Source organism: Limulus polyphemus, unplaced genomic scaffold (genome assembly GCF_000517525.1).
Source record: "Limulus polyphemus unplaced genomic scaffold, Limulus_polyphemus-2.1.2 Scaffold258, whole genome shotgun sequence".
Lineage (NCBI taxonomy): Eukaryota > Metazoa > Arthropoda > Merostomata > Xiphosura > Limulidae > Limulus > Limulus polyphemus.
In genome coordinates, this window is record NW_013665868.1 from 147862 (window position 1) to 169337 (window position 21476).

General features: G+C 29.7%; 1 protein-coding gene across 8 annotated transcripts in view; it reads right to left on the reverse strand.

Annotated features, from left to right (window-relative positions):
* Nucleotides 1-21476, reverse strand: part of LOC106478877 (serine/threonine-protein kinase OSR1-like) — a 124924-nt gene that overhangs the window by 40286 nt on the left and 63162 nt on the right. For 7 of the 8 annotated variants that reach the window (XM_022382565.1, XM_022382563.1, XM_022382569.1 and 4 more), the window contains exons 2-7: nucleotides 17202-17417; nucleotides 13365-13477; nucleotides 10281-10389; nucleotides 7125-7266; nucleotides 5139-5194; nucleotides 1531-1640 (exon numbers count right to left, since the gene is read on the reverse strand). In XM_022382565.1, coding sequence (XP_022238273.1) covers nucleotides 1531-1640; nucleotides 5139-5194; nucleotides 7125-7266; nucleotides 10281-10389; nucleotides 13365-13477; nucleotides 17202-17277 — 606 coding nt within the window. In that variant the 5' untranslated portion in view covers nucleotides 17278-17417. Of the gene's footprint in view, nucleotides 1-1530; nucleotides 1641-5138; nucleotides 5195-7124; nucleotides 7267-10280; nucleotides 10390-13364; nucleotides 13478-14524; nucleotides 14598-17201; nucleotides 17418-21476 lie in introns of those variants that run through there. The other variant, XM_022382568.1, reaches the window with a different exon arrangement.

Genomic DNA, 21476 nt, shown 5'->3' on the forward strand with positions numbered 1-21476 from the left:
AATATAAAACTGGCCTTTACAAAGTGACCTGTCTTGGCTGTGTTTTAGTGGACTAGTATTTTGTAAAATACAGTCACATTTCAGTTTTAATATATTATTACTATTTAAAATAAATTCATAAATTTCAGTCATTTTTCTTAAAACATAGAACAGTAAATAAAGAACTATAGAAAATAATTATCTCTTCTAGTTATGAACTTTGAACTCATTTGCTGCTTGCCGTAGGTTGCTAAGCCTTATCGAATTGTTTTAGGTTTTATATACATACATTTTGAAATAACCAAAAATCATAAAGTACTATATCAATATCATAGAATTCCACGATAATTTATCAAGCTAAGTAACTAAGCTGTATTTGGGTCTAAAAGATATGAAATTTTGAGCTCACTAAAGACTACCTTATCTGCCATGTAAAAGAAAAGGTTTCCCATGTAAGTACTTTGGAAAGGCTCAGAATGTCCACCATTCTGAGCTTTCAAATGGCTATTCACACATTGTAGACAGAAGTAGATGTACATAAGCATTTTCAAAAATAGAAAGAGGTGGGTGGGGCCACTGTGTTTGATTCAGTAAATGTAGCGATATCTCTGCAAATAGAAGAGATAGGAGGTTCTTATTTTAGATTCTAGCTTGTCAATATTGGTAACTTAAGTTCCTAATTCATAAGAAACTACAGACTCTATATTTGGACATTAAAAACATCAATGCTACATTCAACATACCACGTGATACACAAAAATCGAAATGTAGGATTTCTTTTTTAATATTTACTTTTAAATTATGAAATTAACTAATAGATCATACTAAAATTTGAATTATAATCTAAAATTTGATACCACACTTATTGACATTCATAAAATAGTAGTTCAATAAAATTTTGAATATGAGTCAACAAACACGATATGACATGGACTTTCACCCGTGACCTGTAGCGATTGGGTTAAGCTCTTCTATGAATTATTTAAAAAAAAAGTAAACATGAATAACCACAAGTATAAATAAAATGAAAGTGGATGATTACAAGCACATGTTGTTCATAAAGAAGAACACATTAAACTTTTAAAGGAATTTTGTGAAGACACTGATCATCTTAGAATAGTAAATTTTACGATTGTAATATCCAAGCACACATACCAGAATATGTGAAAAAATGCATCATGTATGTTGTTGATTTGTTGAATGCCAATGAAATTAAATTCATAACTACATTTTCTTCTAGAACTACATGGATTAAGATTTTTATAAAAGTAAATGTGTTAATGTTAAGCTGTGGTAAATTACTCTACTTCTACATTGGTAAAGGCACGGGTATTATATTTTAGAATTAATCATAGTATTATGAATTATTTTTCAACTATGATTTGGCCTTGTAAACAAATATAATTTTTACAGCTCTCTCTTGACTAACTCTAGTAAGGTCAATGTGATTTACAGTTTTACTGGAATGCAAATACTATAAACCAAGCAAGTAAAATACACTTACAAAATATAAGTTATCGTAATGTCTTTATCATTAAAATATATACTGACCTGTTCCATTACTTCTGGTGCCATCCAGCATGGTGTACCAACAAAGGTGTGTCGAGACTTTTGACGGGACAGATCACCACCAGTGGCTAACCAGGAACTAACACCAAAATCTGAAAATGAATGTATTAACACATGTGAAAACTTAAATGTAGAAAAATATTCCACAAGCAATTTCATATAAAGTAACACTAATGAAAACATACAATAAAATACAATTTTTCTCAAACTAACTGCAACTATAATATTACAACTAAGTCTTCCAAATAGTAGGGAAATAATATTTGGGGTCCAGGAGGCACTTAATCCATGTAACATTATATGCTGTACAGTTATTGTTTTAAGTAGACATTCTATTTTCCTGTATTAATGAGATTTGTGTCCTTTAAAGCTAGATAAAAAAAATTTTATGAGGTACAACTGATACTCTGTATCTTAAGTTGTGTATTTTCTCAGTAATAACCAGACCCACTGTGGTTGCAGATGAGATAACCTACATTTCAAGTGTTTTAGTCCAAATGTGGATTAACCATATATTGTTTCAATAATGTAAACTGTCACATCTGATTCTAAAAACTTCAAAGTAGTAACCATTAAGATGTAAAACATGTTGTTTCTTTCTTACTTATTGAGAATCCAGAAGCTATGAAATTCTTTAGTTAACTTGATTTGGGTTACATTTCTTGCTTTGACACAAGTTAACAAAAGATCTACTATGAAATACTTAAACAATCTGATCATACCTCAATGGTAATACAGTAATTATGGCAAATTTTATAAGACTTAAAAAAATATTTATTTAGCTATTAAAGCACTATATACCAAAAAAACAGTGCGTGCAATCAGTAGAATCAAGATAACTTGGCAGTGTGTTTTATTTTCTATTTTTTTGCATGTATAATCTTGCTGAAAGCACCATCACTAACAAAGATAAATAATCAACTGTAGACGTACCGAAATTTGGTCAATATGAGCTTTACATTATGGTAAAACATGCTTATTATTAAGCTGTAATCGTTTTTTTTTAACAATACTATGACTTTCAACTTAATTTTACTTTTACTTAATCATACTTTTATTTGAAATACATTATTTTACCAAACAAACTTATCATTGGGTAAACTAATACAAACATGTTTAAAATTATTCATTTAACACTAAGCAGATCATTACAGGAATTTAATTAAACTCCGTCTAATAAGAATTAATCTACTTGTGATACATGGTCTGTATAAATTACTGAATCAATTTCTTAAGTGAATGAACAGAACAGGAACCACCCAGATAGACAGTTGTGGTTTATAGCAGGTGAGAGATTGGTGTCTGAAGGTTTTTCCCCCACTAGTTTAGATGAGGGTGTGTGAAGGACGTTGTCTAAAAAACAAAGAAAACATACAAGGGTTTGACATGGCTTCATTCATAACAAGATGAGGGTCTTATGTTTCACACTTGCTGGATCACCTTAACAAGAACTAAGCAGTGGGGTATCCTGCATGATGAATCCAGCAAATTGCTAAGACAATATTCTGTGCTTCACAAACACAAAATGGGTTGGTGTTCTTTCTTCCTGGAAGAAATAAATGCTGTGCCAATAACACCATCAGCTTCCACATGTAGGAAGAAAAAGATTTCCAAGCATGAGTTCAATGATTTAGTTACTGAGACAAAAGTGCCTTTACTAACCCAATCAGTACTCTTCTTAGGACACACAGATCTTTTGTCTTTGAACTGCTTACCACTGCATAATTGCATTGTGCAATATGTCAAAACTAACATTGCATGAGAACAACAGGCTTAAGTTCTACATACTGCCCAATGATCAGTGTTTTCCTGAACAACATTTAAAAAAATCTTTGATTTATAATTAAGGTTTCGACTTGTAAGATGTAGTAAAACTTCATGGTTTATAGACCAACATATACTTTACCACGTCTTTATCTTTCTTTCAACGTTATTATATTTTAAAACTTGTAAAAGCATTTGTAGATATGGTGTACATAAATCAACTTACTTGAACCAATTAAAAACAAAACAGCAATTCATTTATTTTCAATAACTACAGGTAACAATATCTAATTGTAACAAAATAATAATAGTCTCAGCAATACGTTACATTATACATGTACAACTTTAATAAAAAGATGATAAATCAGCTATATTTCTCTCTTCATAGCAATCAACTAGAGAAACTCATTTTGTTAATATTTATTGTCTACTTGAACATTGTAAACAACATTCTCATGTGTAGATTGTCATTTTAACTTGTCATAAGGATTATAACTATTAAAAATCTAAGAGAATAATAGAATACTAATCAAAGGATCAAGAAAAAGACAGTTTATCAGAATAATTTTATAAACATTTTTGTAGTTGGTGTTTCTTTTACAAGCATTAAAAGTTTTTGAGTATATTATTTATTTTATAATACATATTTAAAGCATTGTTCTTACTTTCATCATTATACATCATTTTAGAAAAAATGCATGAACTTTCTTAATAGCTGCACTAAGTGAATGACAGAGATACTCACGATTAATAAAAAAATCACATATTCCTTCAAAATTACCTTGAAAAGATAGCCATGTAAAGAAGAATGAATACCTATATAAGAGCTAAGAGTAAGTACCAGAACTTGGAGTAAAAAAAACTAATGAAGTTAAAGTAACAAAACAGAGGTGCCAAAGCAAGCTAATATATGGTAGAGGGAAATGTTTCTCTACATTCTCCTTTAGCTTATTAATATGGAAAAAATATATAATAAAAAGAACAAAGGATTGGTGAGAACAAAAACTTTAATGAATATTTAAGCATTTTAATAAAATTTAAAACTAAACTTAGTAAATTAAGTTTAATTAAAAATGTTAAACAGCAGAAAGTTTTATTTATTTGGCTTTAAGTCAGAAAATCTGACACAAAATCATCTGTGAACTGCATGTCACAGATCAAAATATAGTCAGAAAACAGATAAAATTAGATAAAGACCAATTATTTATTAGAAAGTAAGAAATTAAGCCATATCAGTAGTGGTAAAATTGAAGCCCCAGTGTTAATAATTAGGTTTTATTCATTTTTAACATTAGTAAGAAATAAGCTTTGTAAGTGTTTTCTTAATATCTTATCTTTTTAAATGTCTTGAAAAACTGAAAATTAAAATCACCTTTAACTAGGTCACACAGAAATGCTACATTTGACCTGAATTTTTCTTTATTCAAAGATAAAAAATTTGGTCATTGTTTTGAAGTTGGTTTTATCATGGAAACATAAAACAGGGTGCAGAAAATACCTTAACTATATTGAGGTATAACTTAATAGAACATGTAGAAGTGCAAGATGCCGTCCCAAATTCACTGAAAAGAGCTATTCAAAAGCAAAACAAAAAGGCTTACTATGTAGTAAATCTATCTGAATCAAGTATATCAGATTGTCTGGTCCACCTTTTGCAAATACTAGAATTTTCTTTTAATTTGATATACCAACATGTTTTTTCATTTCCATGAGTCTGTCATGTTAGTACAGAAGTAACTAGTCCTATATTTATGATTATTGCAAAATTATACTTATATATGTATGCATGCATGTTTTAAAAATAAAATGGGTCATAAAAAACTTACCAGCTATTTGAACAGACCCATCACTACCTAACAATATATTTCCAGCTTTGATATCCCTGAAAGCAAAATATTACATTTTTAAGAACAATATATATATATTACTATTCTGGTACATTACATATAGATTAGTGCTACTATAACAATCTGAGCCATTAAACAGAAATATTCTAAATACTAACGGTGCATTGATTAGAAATTAAGTATGTGTTCATACCTTTATCAAAGATGGTAAAATAATATTCTACAAGTTTGTTACAAACAATAAGAGATTCTTCTTTACAATCTGGTCATTGTTATTAAATTTATTTATAAATTTTAAAATGTTCAAACCCAAATAATAGCAAAGATGCCATTATAAGTATAAAATAATTTTGTAGAGGCTGAAATATAATAAAGGAATTACAGTGTAGACTTTTAATTTTCCCAGAAAAGAAACAAAGTTTCACACAAAAAAAAGGTAAGTTTTTTCTTATTCCTTTTTATCCCTCTCTCTTTCTTTCTTGATCTTCTTTTTTTTGAAGTTTGTTTAGATTTAAAAATTTTGGAATGTCCAGAAAATTGTTTTCATTTTGTTAACTTGCACTAGACAAACAAATACTTTGGATTTTTTTAGGACAGTTAAATATTAAGCCATTTGTGAACTACAATCCACTTCTCATATTAGCTCTGTGTTAGTAGCTATAAAACTTTACATACAACATTAACAGGACTCCAGACAAAGTTTTCCCCCTAAGAAGCACAACCAACAACTAGATTTAGAGTAAGGTGATTGCTTCTATGTTCAACTGCTTAAAATATAAGAAAATTGTTATAACACTAAAATGATACTAAACAGAAACTTAATGTTCATACTCACTTGTTTGCTGCCTAACACTGACTTAACTAATAACAGCTTTGCTTCAGACACAAACAAAACAGTTTCAAATCAGATTACACAAAAGGCAGAAGCTATGAAAATCACCTGGAAAATTATTATTTTTTGCATGTTCTGTAAACAGTACGTTAATGTAGATTTTGGGTCTGTTGTTCATTAATGTATCCACCTTGCACATATTCCCTCCCTCCCTTCTCCCATCAACTCATGTTAAGTCTGCAAGACTGTGTATTGGCTTTGAAATATATGGATGTAAAGCAAGTAGTATATTTTGCATCTAACTGTACTTCAAAACTGTTTATTGTGAAGACTTGAATAAAAACTCAGAAACACATAAAAGGTATGAAAAAAGTATCCATTCTCACAACAGCATTATTTATTACCTTATCAAAAACTGGAGAAACACTGGTAGTGTCAAATAGAACACAACAAACAAAGCAGTTACGTCACTGAATGCATTCCAAAAAGATTTTACTCGAGAACATATTCAGCACAAATGGGCAACAAACACTTTCAACACAGGTTATAAGGTTGTCATAATTTTCATGACCAAAACTTGCAAAATTATTTCAGGTCATATTGTTGTTTTTTGTATTTTATTGCATCTCAGTTCATTCATTCCTATTTTCATATAGCGAAGCCTAGTACTACGACTGATGTATTGGTCATCTTCACTTCTGCTGTACAAGTAAACTGGCATATTACAGTGATCTTATTTTCTCTTTAATACTCTAAGTTAATTCATTTGAATTCAGTCAGACCAACTTTGTAGGTTGAAAGTCATTACGTGAACTTTGTGGCCAGCAATGACATCATAACATATTTATACATATCGACACATGGAAAATAGTAAAAATTAAAAAAAAGGAAGATCATGGACTTGCTTGTTGTTGTTGTTATCAGATGTACTTTTAAAAGGAGAGGGGAATTTTTGTTGGGTTAGGCACAACAGTGCTTAATCTAAAAACATTAGTTGTCCAAACAATTTTCAAGTTGCATTGGAGTTGCAGTCTGGAGTCCTTTTTAATCTTGTATTACTTTAATTTTTTATACAGTTTACAATTAAAATACAACACTGGCATAACAATTTAAGAGATTCAATGCTCTCTCACCTGTGAATCTGCCCATTGTTGTGGAAATATTCCAAACCTTTCAAAACCTCTTTCAAAACAGTTGCTATTGTAGCTTCATCAAATACACCATGCTTACAATCTTCAGTCTTCATTTTGTGTTTGATTATATCCAGTAATGAACCTTAAAAAATAATTGAGGATTTAAATTAAAAATGCATTATTCACTTTCTTCAGATTTCCTCATAGTTCTAGCATTTAATTTCTATATATTCGACTCATTTTGGTACTGTATATAAATTAATTGCAAAATGAAAAGAAGATCTGTTAAGCTAAAAATTGTATCCAACTAAAAATTAGGTGAAGTATATCTTCCCTCATAAATATCTATCAAACCTTTTTTTCTAAATGTAAGCCTTCTTTAAAATATTGATGAAATACCACTTATACAGGACCAATGCATTCTCATCATTCTAAGTTTCTGCTTTAAGGCATTGCATCTTCCTAGTTAGACCAGTTCAGGATGCTAGAAAAAACATGCATTCTCATCATTCTAAGTTTTTGTTTTAAGACATTGCATCTTCCTAGTTAGACCAGTTCAGGATGCTAGAAAAACATGCATTCTCATCATTCTAAGTTTTTGTTTTAAGACACTGCATCCTCCTAGTTAGACAAGTTCAGGATGCTAGAAAAAACATACATTCTCATCATTCTAAGTTTTTGTTTTAAGACACTGCATCCTCCTAGTTAGACCGGTTCAGAGTGCTAGAAAAAACATGTATTCTCATCATTCTAAGTTTTTGTTTTAAGACACTGCATCCTCCTAGTTAGACCAGATCAGGTTGTTGGAAAAAAACATATTTTAAAAAAATCAGTTGAAAGATGGACCTTTCCTCATTACGGGCAATTGCTCCTGATGAAGAAAGGCTTATCTTTCAAAAACACTTAGACTATAAGATTTCATATTTTTGTCTTAGTTAGACCAGTATAAGATATTAACTATACTAATTACAGAAGCTTTTGATAATTACTTACACATGAATATAACAATCCAACATTTTTGTTTTTTAAATTTCTGAATTCTTTCAAGATTTGAGAAAACTAAGGAAAGTTCTATTTAGAAAAGTTACTGTTTTTTCCCTCTAAAAGTAATTTTAAAGTAGAAAAGTTTTTTATTCATTATCTGTATTATATGAAAATAAGCAAAATATTTTTATTTTTGTTAAAAGTGTAAGTTTCAGATTTAAAATTACATATATATCTTCAAAAAGCTTTTTAACTTGAAATAAACCAAAATAATAATGTTTATTTTTTGTTTTTTTACAGTTGAGAAATATCAACAGAATAGCAAGACACTGAAATACCTTTATGACAATAATAAATTTTGTCTGTACATAAATGTAACTCTGAACATGAATATTAAATTTCTAGTAAGTAAATTTATATAAAAATCAATGGATGAAATTATTCTGACACTTGTTGTCCTACAGAGTAACTTACACAAACCAATATAAAGTAAAGGCACATGTGGAAAGGCATGCATTATTGAACAACTAACAAAGACCCGCAAAACATTTGTAGCCAAATTAGTATCTTTATTGCAACAGTACTTCTTTAAATACAGGATTTCTAGAGTAATATAAAAAAAATTCTGATTGCAGATACTGAGATCTATAAGTCCACTTGTCTTAGTCCTAACATCAGTTAAGCTCTCATTAAGTATGGCCTGTATTCGATAAAGAGATAAATTTACACTGTAACTTGTGTACGTTTTGCTTTAGTTGAGTTAGGGCTAAACCTTACCAAACTTAACACTATCAATAAATAATCTTCTAACATTATTGTACAACCTAATGTTAGACCTTTTTAAAACTTTGATAAGCTTTTAATATGTTGTATAAAATGTCTACTAAAGCATATTTACTTCCTTTCTGGCATAACTCGATGATTTAACATAAATACATTTTCAAGCTTCAAAAAAGGTACAATTTTTTTGTACATTTTAGTCCAAATATATCTTTAATTTTTGATCAATCGTAGACTACTTGCTTCTAATTGCAGGAAGTCAAACTACTTAACTTACGAAATAAGTTGCTATGATAACATTGCATGACCAAGAGAGAGACAAGACAGACAGATACACACAGTATTAGATGCACAATGTGAACTGAAAATTTTAAATACACACTTTAACACAGCAACAGCCTATTCTGGTAAAATATAAACAGTAATAGATATATGACTTTTAAAAAAGCCAAATACCTAAAAGCTTTAATTATTTCTCAATATTATGCTATTTTTTCTGTTGGCATTGTACTAGATATGATTCACAAGGGATGATACTTCAATTTTTAAACATCAAAAAACAACAAAATCATAACATTTTTAATCATCTTTGGTATTTATCATAAGTATATTTTTCAGCACAGAAAGTAACTATTGAAAAGATGTTGGACACAGTTTAAAATTTAAGTAATTACTTTGGGCTAAAAAATCAATCTTACATTATAAATCTGTGACAAAATGTTAGATTTTTATTCACTCTATTTAAGAGTAAAATGTTTCTGCAATTAAGCAACCCATTCTATTTCTATATTGTGAACTATGTGTACGTGCAGGTAACAAGTGAAATATCTAATATACGAGTGCTGAAAGCAACAAAGGACAACATAAGAGAGAGAAAAAAAAATTATATATACATATTGAACTGATCAAAGGTAATTGATTAAGTAGAGAAAAAACTTAAACAGATGATAATGTTGGTTATTTATCTCAGCATTTCAGGCCAAAGATCTTCTTTGTGAAACAACAAATGCCATTTCCTGAAGAAAAGCTTAGGCCCAAAACTTTGAATAAATCATTTGTTAAAAGAAACAATAAAATCTACCTCTGCTACTCTAAGAAACGTTCACTTTTATCATCTCATGCTTCACTCTACAGTAACTACAGGAATATAACAAGTTAAAAAAAAACGAATAATACAGGCGTTAGAGCTAGAGCTAAGTTAAGATGTTAAAAGCAGATGTTACCCGAAATTGTTGTTTATTTTAATTATCATCTATATCTGTATTTTAGTCAGCACTTCACTTATAACCATTTGCCATTAATTTTCATCTTATACATTTTATTATTGTCTAATACATGAGGCCAGTCTAGAAAAAGGGGCTGATGGATCTGGTTTTGAATTAAAACACATACCTCCAGCTAATAGTTTCATCACCAACCACAGTTCTTCCTTTACAACAAATGAAGTGTAATATCTCACTACATTTTCATGATGGCATGCACTCATTGCTTGGATTTCTTTCTGAAAGAAAAACAGACATCTATATTTCTAAAAAAATTACTTCCAATTTAAGATACATTCTAAAATGATGCTAAGTAAAGAAAAAGGATAGTTACATATAAATAAATTAAAAATACATATACTTAGAATATCTAATACATTTATTACCTTTATCTAAGGTAACTGCATCTGAAGTACAAAAGTGTAAAAGCATCTATATTTATGCTTTAAAATGCACATGGTAATGTAATTTATACAAGTATAATAAAATTTTTATTTTATTTTATAAAAACAAGTTGGGATCGATATATATATATATATATATAACCTAGCTAGCTTTAGTAATATAGAAAGTTTTAATGATACAAAAAGTATTGAAACAAAAAAGTCAAAACTACAAAAACTTAGTTAACTTAAAATAAAAATTTTTTTATCTCTACTTTGTCAAATCACTGTAATTATGTTAGCATGAGCCAAAGTAGGATAATTTGTTTTTTTAATTTTTAAGTAACTCAGTTTTGTAGTTTTGACTTTCTTGTTTCAATAAGTACTTAATGATATATATATGTATGTATGTATACACACACACACACACATAAATGTGTGTACTATAAAATAAAATAAAGAAATAGTTTGTATTTTAAGTATATAATGACAAATTGATAGAAATCTCAACCTACACTTATATGTCAAATTTAGACCATTGTACTGAAATTCAGTTACTAATGCGATATTTATGATACCATCCTAGGAAACAATTTTTAGAGCTTAATGATTTGACATATATCATTTGAGTAATTTTTCCAAAATCAAATCTTAAGTAACAAATTTTGGAACATAACATCACCTTTGTCTCTGGGTATACATTAATTAAGTCAGAAACAGTATTCAACCAGATTGATGACAGAAATACTGATGCAGAAAATCTTAGACAATACAACTTAAAAAGACTTCATATTATAAGGTATACTCATTAATTCATAATAAACAACATTAGCAACTGACTCTAAGTCATTTCAAACTGAAAGTTTACAGAGGTACTGAACGATAAGAATTTAACAATTAAAACTTTTTCACGAGTTAACTGTAGATTTTAACCATCAGAAACCATAATTAAGTTTGCAAAATGAGTATAAAATTGTAGATTTGATGTTTGATTGCCATGTTTTCTAAACAAATATTCTATATCTTATGAGCTCTGTAAAAATCACCAAATAATTACAATCAAATGTTTCATTATGGAAATATCTAAAATCACATTAAAAAAATCAGAGAAGAAAAATTTTAGTTGTAGCAAGAGAGCATTGTGCAATAAGAAATTATCATAAGGAGCTATAGTTGGGGTCTACTTACAACTTTTCTGACCAACAATCATTACATCTCTGACAGCTTTTAAGTATAAGTTATAAAAACTATGATATCAGTTACAAGTACACAGCAACACATCACATTGAAATAGAGAGTTGTAACTGAAAACTGAATACTTTGATGGATACTTTTATCCTTTGGTACACTGTGTATTCAACATTGTCATGCAATTAATATATGGAGTTCACTCTTGAATTTCTGTAGTAATATCTGTACAAAAGCCATCTATTTCAATACTTACCAGGTAGAAGAAAAGTAACTGACTATAAATACTTCTAAGAGGCAAAACTGGAAATTAAAGTCAAATGATTATGTGAACAAAATAAAGTCTTTACATCATACACTGTTGCCTTGTCCATAATCAATCATACACTGTTGCCTTGTCCATAATGATAAAACTCATACTGACTATGCATTTGGCTTAATAAATTGTTTTCTTTAATATCAGAAGACAATGTACATTTTTTCAATCTAATACCAAATTGTTCCAATAAACATAGAAATATACTTTTTTGTACAGTACAGCCATAAGTATGTATAAATAGTAGTATAATTTTGGCATGTGAAACATACCAGATGTTACTTTTCTTTTCTAGTATACACAAGTGAACATTTCATTTTTATTTCAAGTTTTCAAATTTGTTCATACATGTGTGTTTGGACATGCACAAGGGAGAATTTGCTTGCAGGTATTCTAGCTAGCTACTGTTACAGGTCAATCCCCTTATGTTGTTGCACTCTCATTCATAAAAATGTCAATGGTTTAAAATTATGTAGTACTATGCTAATGTTCACAATGTAGAAGTCTGATAGCACCTGAAGGCACTATTCTCCATCTTATTTATTTACACTTATGGAATGACCAAAAGTAACGTGAATAGCAAGTGCTCTGGGATAAATTATGTTTTTGTGTCTTGTATACAGATAATATTGTCTTTCAGTCAGAGTCAGAATTCCTTCAAGTTTAATTGGTCAGATATGTTTGGAACACTGAGAGCTCTCACAGTGCATAACAGTGTGTGTCTGCACTCATTAACTCTGGTTTATTTTGAATACAAATAAAAGTTATTTTGAACTTTGTTTTATACTATGTTTCATCACTTTTTTAAACTCAGTGAAAAATTGTTAAATTTCATGATATATTTCTAGCCATTCTTCCTGTTATTTACTGTTACTATTCTTGCCTGTATGGTAAATCAGTGCACTTGAGAATAACAAAGAATTACATATCTTACAGTCTGTATGTAGTTGCAGGCTTCATGAAATATCTTTCCAGTTTCTTGTCACAATTGTTTCATCCTAAAATCCTTTTAATGCTTATAGTTCCATTACAAGTAAGTAAATAATACTATTATGAGCATTTATTTTAAAGAGTGAACTTAATTATTTTTGTTTTAAAATCTTTATAGACAATTGCAACATGTTTGGTGTGTCTTTTTAACAAATACACAAATTTTCATTGTGCTGAAATAATTTAAGAGCAGTAATTTAAATGTATCAACATCAGTGTTTTCCAACAATCTTGAAAAAAAATCTGATGTAAATGTCATCCACACAATACATAATTGTGCTGAAACTGTAACATATTTAAAATGTTTGCTACGTAAGTAATAAGTAAATATATTTACCACCAACTCATCCATACTGGTATTCCATTTCTCAAGGTTAATTCGTTTTATGGCACATTCTTCAGTACGTGGTATGCAAACAGCTTTATGGACAATTGCTGTCGCTCCCATACCTAAATAAGGTAATTTTTTGTATTTTCAGATCTTTAGCATAGATAATAAACAATCATCCAACAGTATCATCTGATGCCAAAAACAATACAAGAGAACAAAGCTGAATGAAGGATGCATTGAAAATACACCCAAGATGTAAAATATGAGAACTGACTTCAATAAGATATAATTCTAAGAACTTGTAGCTGAAAACAAAGAAACAAAAATGTAATAATATGTCAATCACAGTATATATGCCATATCCAGTACCCACGAGACCTTTCGCCCAATACGAAGGCTCATAAGGCCAGATAGGATACAACAAACATGGTAGTGATTGAGACTGCTTGTATCCTCAATTGCATGAAAAACAACTGTAATAATGTGAACTATATTAAGTTGGTGAAGTGTAATTATTATAATCAGTTTTATTAGAGTAATTTACAAATCAGAATTAGGGTAAGGATTAATAACATAATATTATATATTTTTAACACCTATTATTGTTTATTTTTTATTATAATTATTTCAACTTGATTTAACTTGTTATGTTGTGCAGTCCTTTAACAAGCCAGCAAAGAATAATTACAATTTTTCTTGTCATAAGACATTAGATTAAGAATGTAGTATTTAAAAATGTAATAAGCCTAGTACTAATGTCTTATAACAAGTAAAATTGTAATAATTCTTTGCCAACTTGTAAAAGGTGTACACATCCTAACAACTATTTTAGTCACAAATGGCTTATATAAATCATGTTCCAACCTCTACTGTGTTTGTTGTATCCCAGCTGACCTAAAGAGCTCTGGAGTGAGCAACACACGTCATTGGTAATGGATATGACAAATATAGTATGGTTGGAATACTATTATTATATACTCTTCTAATTCTTGAAAGTCCCTAAGGGACTAGATTAAGAATGGAGTGTTTAAAAATGACATACTAATGTCTTATGACAAGTAAAATTTGGATTATCTTTCACCTTCATTGAGATAAATGTAAAGTTCTTCCTTAAAATAAATTGGATTTTACTTACAGTAAAAAATAAAAATCTAAAATATACTTTCCTGGTAGAAATCTTCAAGCATTCAAGTATAAGCAGATCAGAGAGAAAATTTCACAAATCTGAACCTCAACAAATTACTAGATTCTACTGCTATGAAGTGGTGAATGACTGCCAAATCATTCAGTTTTCATAAAGCAAGTAGGCATACAACATATTCTAGTTGAACACATTTTTTAAAGACCTTACCCTAATTAACTGAATTCAATCCAACCAATCACAATGAGTTTAAGTTAGTCCTTACTGTAAGATAGTTATTCCAACAACAGATTTAAATTAGGTCTTTATATGAAAGAAGTTAAAAGTCAACAACTTTAAAAGCAGGATGTAAGTATAATAAAGTCACTGAAAAATTTAAAGACATTATAAATGTCTTCTATCCTCCAGTGCTTAAAATTTGCCCATTAAATGTAAGAATTCTCAAAAGGAAACATACCAAATGGTAATGAAGCATCTCTAAACGTTTCCTCTAATGTATCAAAAAGACAAGTATTTTATTCAGTCTTTAGCCTATTCCTTTAAACAATGTTAACCCAATGTCTTCATCAAAAAAGCAAACATATTTATGAGTTTCAGTGCTGATAGCTGGCAAAACATTATGGAAGACATAAGCTAGATCTGAAATGCTACTTTTATTTTATTTAAATTTATCTGATTTAAAATCCATGATGAACAAATTAGGAGGAATGCAATAAAAATGAAACAAGCATTGTCTAGTGTGATTTTGTTCACAAATATTAAAACTTTAGTTAAAATACTACAGATGAAAACTTTGTATAATGTTAAAATTATCTAAAGGAAGACACTTCCTTTTTGATGTACACTTAATACATTGTGCAAGGATAGAATTTGTGTGTATTGGCTTTCACAGGTACACAGGTATTAAGAAGTCCGGCAAAACATGTGAAATGGAGCACTTGTTATTTATTACTGTGTTTTTTCATTAGAATGAATCCTTCTATATGCAGGAAATTGAAAGCTAATATAGTAAATGACAAATTGTGAAAGATATACTAATAGTGCAAACCTTTAAGGTAGTACCTTTTCAGATTCACATACAAAACTTAAAAGTTTTAAACTTTTTTCCAGTTTTATTTTAAGTAAGAATATTGTCATTTTATATGCATCTGAACTAAGACTGACATTAATAATTGGATTAATTAAGTAACTGGAACCCATTTTACATGATCAATAATGTAGTAAATTAAAAATATATATAAGGATATAAATGATGAAATACAGAAACATTTCCCGGTTGATGTTTCAAATTGACATGTGCTGTCACTGAGAAGTTACTACCAATGATAATGTCAAATGTCTATCAATTAGTACTGTCATCATTATCTAGGCCACATACAGGCAGTTTTAATCCAGCAAGAAGTTCCTGGTAAACTGAACTATTTTCATTTTGAACAGTTACCTATTCTCTACTTAATACATTGTTCCACAGCAGATGGATGTCATTGCTTACTGTACTTTATTTAGTGACTCTGACTTAGAGTTCTACAGTTGTATGTTTTGTTAACCATAGTTACCAAGATGGCTTTTTCTGAAAAATGTTGATTTAGAGAACTTTTTTCAGGTTTATTTATAATTTTTCATGCTAGTTTACTTTTTATCCTTCATGTCAAGTAAAAGTAATTCTTGTGAACACACTGAACTTTGAAGGATTTATTTCTGACTCTTCATCAAGTTGATACTACAAATGAAAATAGAAATCTCTTAAGAGACTTGAGCTTTTATGTTACACTTTATAAATACAAGCTGTCTACATTTTTAAGGTACATACAAGTTGGATGGTTTATTTGCTGTTTGGATTTTGTGATACTGGTTTTATTCTAAAATGCAATAAAGCTGGTATTTATGACTCATCCCTTGAAATAAACTTACTAGAGATACTGATAAAATCTTGGTTAATGACAATGTCATTACAAATAAATTTAACTAGAACTAGGGGACCCAAATATAAATTTTGGAAGTGTAGGAAAAATATCTGGCTAAAACAGGTTTATTTTTCTAATAGGGTGGTTGGCTTTTGGAATCCTATGCCTTAAGACATGATAGATAAAGTAAATTTAAGGGAATGTTTGATAAATATTTGAATGATAATGGTTGGCTTTGAGTTTTAGAGTTTAATTTAGTAAATGGGATGGCCTAGATGAACCAACAGGACCTTGTTGTCCTTAAGTTCTAGAGTATTGCCTGTGAGAAATGCTGGGAAACAACCAGCTTGTACTCAATGTTTGACGATGGCCACTTGTGCTAGAGAAGATTGCTCTTGACATCACTGAAATGGACGGATTCAAATGAAGAATGCTACACCTGTATTATATTGTGACTAATACTGCAATACATGTGCAGAGCCATCTGTGTCTACATGTACACTTGTAATTTTTGTATATCAGTCCTGAAGAAAGAATCTCCACAGTATAACTTTTACATTCATCTTGGTTTAGCTGAAATTTATTGTTAATGTTTTGAACTAAAGTTTTACATGTATTTGCACTATTTGAACTTCTATTACTTAGAAGTAATTACAATTGAGTTATGGATTCATTGAGAAATTGTTTCCTTGGTTTTATATTTCTAACAATTTATTATTTTCATCAGAAGAGAATTTGTCACAATACATTTACAGCCCACATCAAATGTATACTAGCACATCATTAAAAAATACATACCTATAACTTCTCCTAACTTGTAAGAATCATATTCAATTGGCCATGCTGAAGTGTTAGATGCAAATACTTCTGACATCTTGTGTTCAGGGTGCTTACTTCTATAAAAAGCTTCTCCGTACTTCTATCAGAGTTGTGGCACCGATTTGCAACAGGTAGGTCCCTGGGGACCCAGGAATGATCACTCCCTCTTTACTTGGTAGTTCTTTTGATGCTTTACTACATAAATAAATAATTAAAACTCAAAAACAAGACTAGTGATTTCTCACATATTTCAAATAATTATGGCATGTATAACTATTTGTGTTTTTAAATGAAACACTTCATTCTTTAAAACATCTATTAAAATACTTTTTATCTCTTATTTTTACAAACTATACAAAGAAACAAATATATAGGGTTGAGTATGCTATATTAAATTGGTTTTGGAGCCTCAACTTGGGAAGAGTAAGTAACAGCACGTTTTGGCACAAAATATCTCATAAATTCAGATGATAAAGATGCTTTCAGGTAAGGGATTTAGAATTTACAAGATGGGATATTCCTAATACTTAATGTCATTGAAAAACAGGAATCAAATCAGGGCATCTGGACCATCCAGAATGAGATACAACAAGTCGGACCCCAGCCATGATAAGCATAGTACAACAGCTTCTTGTAACAGGTGAGAATGTATAAAAACAAATGTCAGTGTCAATAGCAGTCCACATTTCTCAGACAACGATACTCAACATAATCAAGAAGGATCTCCATCTGGAAGTGATACGAACAGAGTATTTGTTCAACTGTTGTACACTCGGAGAATGAAATGGATATTCATGACATTTCTTGTGAAAATATACTGGTCAAATTGTCAGATGCAGTACCTGTGAATTTTTGTATGATGAAACTCTTGAAACGAGTGCTGGGAAACTGTTATTTTCATACACTAGATAGATTGTAGAAACTATACAGGGAGGTGTAATGTACATTGGACATTACAGCCTTTGAAAGTGGAAACTACACTGCAGGGCTATTGTCAGTATGCACGGTCAGCAAATAAACCATGACCGGATGTGGCAACATGAACCGTAATGACATAGGTGAAATCATTTTTGGTGCCCTCAAACTAATTACAAAATGTCAGAAAATGTAAAATTATAGATATGATACATTTATTCCCCCACTTCCAATTTTTATTGTCATTAAAACGAGTCAGAAGAACATAAATGTGTATATCACAAACCAATCAACAATAAAACTTTGTACATTCATCTAATATCATGGGACTATTGATTTATATCATACACTGCAGGTTAAATTTAGGGAAAATGACTGCTCAAAATGCAAGTAGGAAACTTGTAAGTTATTGTTATGTAATAAGTGTGTACTGATATGATATGTCATGTAATGATTATGTACCAGCAGATTCCTACATCTGAAAGAAAATATAATGCTAGCATAATTCTTCCTAAAATGTATGTCACTCATTTGTGATATACATTTAAATAATTTATGAAAATACAAAAGTAGGTTTTATAAACATCACCAATAACCCACAATAGCAACAAAATACTAAAAGCAATACCTATATGAGAGATAACATGAAAACTAAGATGTCTGCACCTCTTAATATTTTCCATGTTTTCATATTATGTTTCATGATTACACATGGCACTTAAAATTATACGTAACATTACATGTTTGGCAATTAAGCACAGTGATAACAAATCTTATTAACTATAGAATATAAGAGACCTCCCTCTTCCTATCTAGCCATGCAACTGTAATGCAGTAAAAACATTAAGAAGCTTATCAAATCAAATCTTCTCTCTCTTTACAAACACTTCAAACCTGAATTCTGTTGAAAATGCTTCTTTTGTAATGTATAGTCATCACAGACCACACGTAAATTTTCAAGAAAGTAACAGTACCACAGAATTTAAAAAATATTAAATCCCTTTTTACCACTTGTTAACTTTTAGAAAAGAAAAAATCTTAACAAGGTGTAAGTTGCCTGTATGATTACTAGGAAAACAAAAGAATCTTAACAAGGTGTAAGTTGCCTGTATGATTACTAGGAAAATAAAAGAATCTTAATGAGGTGTAAGTTGCCTGTATGATTACTGGGAAAACAAAAGTAGAATAAAATGACAACTGAAACTGACTTGTTTCATGAACGAAGGATAACTAAAATGTTGGAACAGTAAATAATCATTCACCTTTACTTTTCAACACTTACAAAGTAAATAATTGTAAAATCAGTATAAAAAAATTACTACAATGGTTAACCTCAAAGTAAAATGCCAGTTTATAATGAACATTCCTACAAAATATGGACTGAATGGACTCACACATGATGGATTCTATGCAACATACATTGCCAGCCTATTGAAGTTACTGTATATCTGAAGATTAATGTTAAACACACGGTTGAGCTCATTTAAAGCATTATACGTACTACAGGGTCGGCCAAAAGTCTAGGCAACCCCTTATTTAAAGCTCATTAACAATTTGTTTTTGTTTTTTTAGATGTTAGTAATGATTGTGGTAAAGGAATGATATGAAATAACTGATGCTTTGCAACAAAAAATTGTTGAAAGTTTTGCTAAGGTCAACCCTAATATGTTAAGGAGGATGTCATGCTGCACATGGAGACATATCATCCTACGTCATGAAAACGAAGGTCAACAGACAGACATTTTGGATTATTAATCGAACCTTTTGTTAGTCTGTGTCAATGCGATATATGTAAATATGTCAACATGCAATAAATTATTTCTTTCATTTACATTATCTTTATTTGAGGGGGGAGGGAGTGTGCCTAGTCCCTGTACAATGCCAAAAAATGGAATGTACAAGATATATGTTTACTACTGTGCATTTCATAGTTTTATAAAATGTCATAAAACTATCTAATATTTTCAACATTTTTTATTTTCTTGAACAAGTGTAGGAGATATTTAGAACTAGTGATTTGATCTAAATAAAAACTAGGAATAAGGTACATATATGTACACTGTAAATGCAACTTTCAGCTTGATTGCAAGAACCAAGTCTACAATGTATTTTCATATTTCTCCCTTTATGTAGGAGTAACGAAGTAGAATAACAACATGTATCGTAGGTTTTAAGAATAGGTAGCATTCCTGTGAACCTCTCTGTAAGCTTACTTAACCTGTAAATGTGAATCAGAAATGAAGAATATGACAGATGATTTGTATCCCTAACAGAATTTTAAAATACTGCAATGTTACCCAGAAATTATCCCATCTGTATAAGTTGTTTTATTTTATACTGCATGAATTACAAACGATACATTTTTAAGGAACCAAGTTGATATTCACAAATATTCTATACAATGTTCCTGATAAATAAATTAGTTTGACCTGTCTTTATTAAATTTGCACTTTTGAATGATGCTAAGATTATATGATTGAGATTAGCAGGAAAGCCCACAGGTAAACAGTGCTTAACAATTTAACATCAGTTGGTTATAGGACTTGTTATTTTACTGTTCAAAATTATCCAAGTATTAACATATTGTAAAATTGGGAATAAAAGAATAATTGTTTTACATTAATCATCTGCCTCAAAAACTAATTCAGAAATGTACGAATTAGCTTAGGAAATTAAATGGCATTTTTTCAACATTTCTGTTTTAAATGATAATTATATTCTAAAGTATCAGCGATACAGAGATATCTAGAAAGAGAAAGGAACCAACTGTGTGCACTTTGATGACATACACAGTGAAAGCTAAATAAGTTTGAGGATTATGAAAATGATCATTTAAATACATATCTGTGATTTGGGGCCCTGCATTTTATTTCGTAAGTATTACAGTTCAACTCCAATATATAAAAGTCAACATGAAAAGAGCTACAAGAAAGCCTGCATAAAAACCAAGTTCATCAAACCCAAATTAAAAAATTGTGAAATGTTTTAAAATTTACTGAATTCCCTAAACAAGCTACTGTAAAGTGTACCTCACATAGAGAGCCAACTCCTTCACATCTACTGTACTATTACAAGAGACACTACAAAATTGCTCATTCTGTCAAGCCAAAATAATAAGAACACATATCTGTGTATTATGGAGAAAAAATAGAAAACTCATATTAAACCTGCATTTAACAGAAATATGTCTTCAAGAGTTTCACACCTTAAGTATACTACTTGAGCAACCCTTATCTCTACTACTTTAATAGATAACATACAAATTCCTGTATGATATACACTATCGTACAATGTACACAACATGCTGAAAATATTAGATAGTTTTATGACATTTTATAA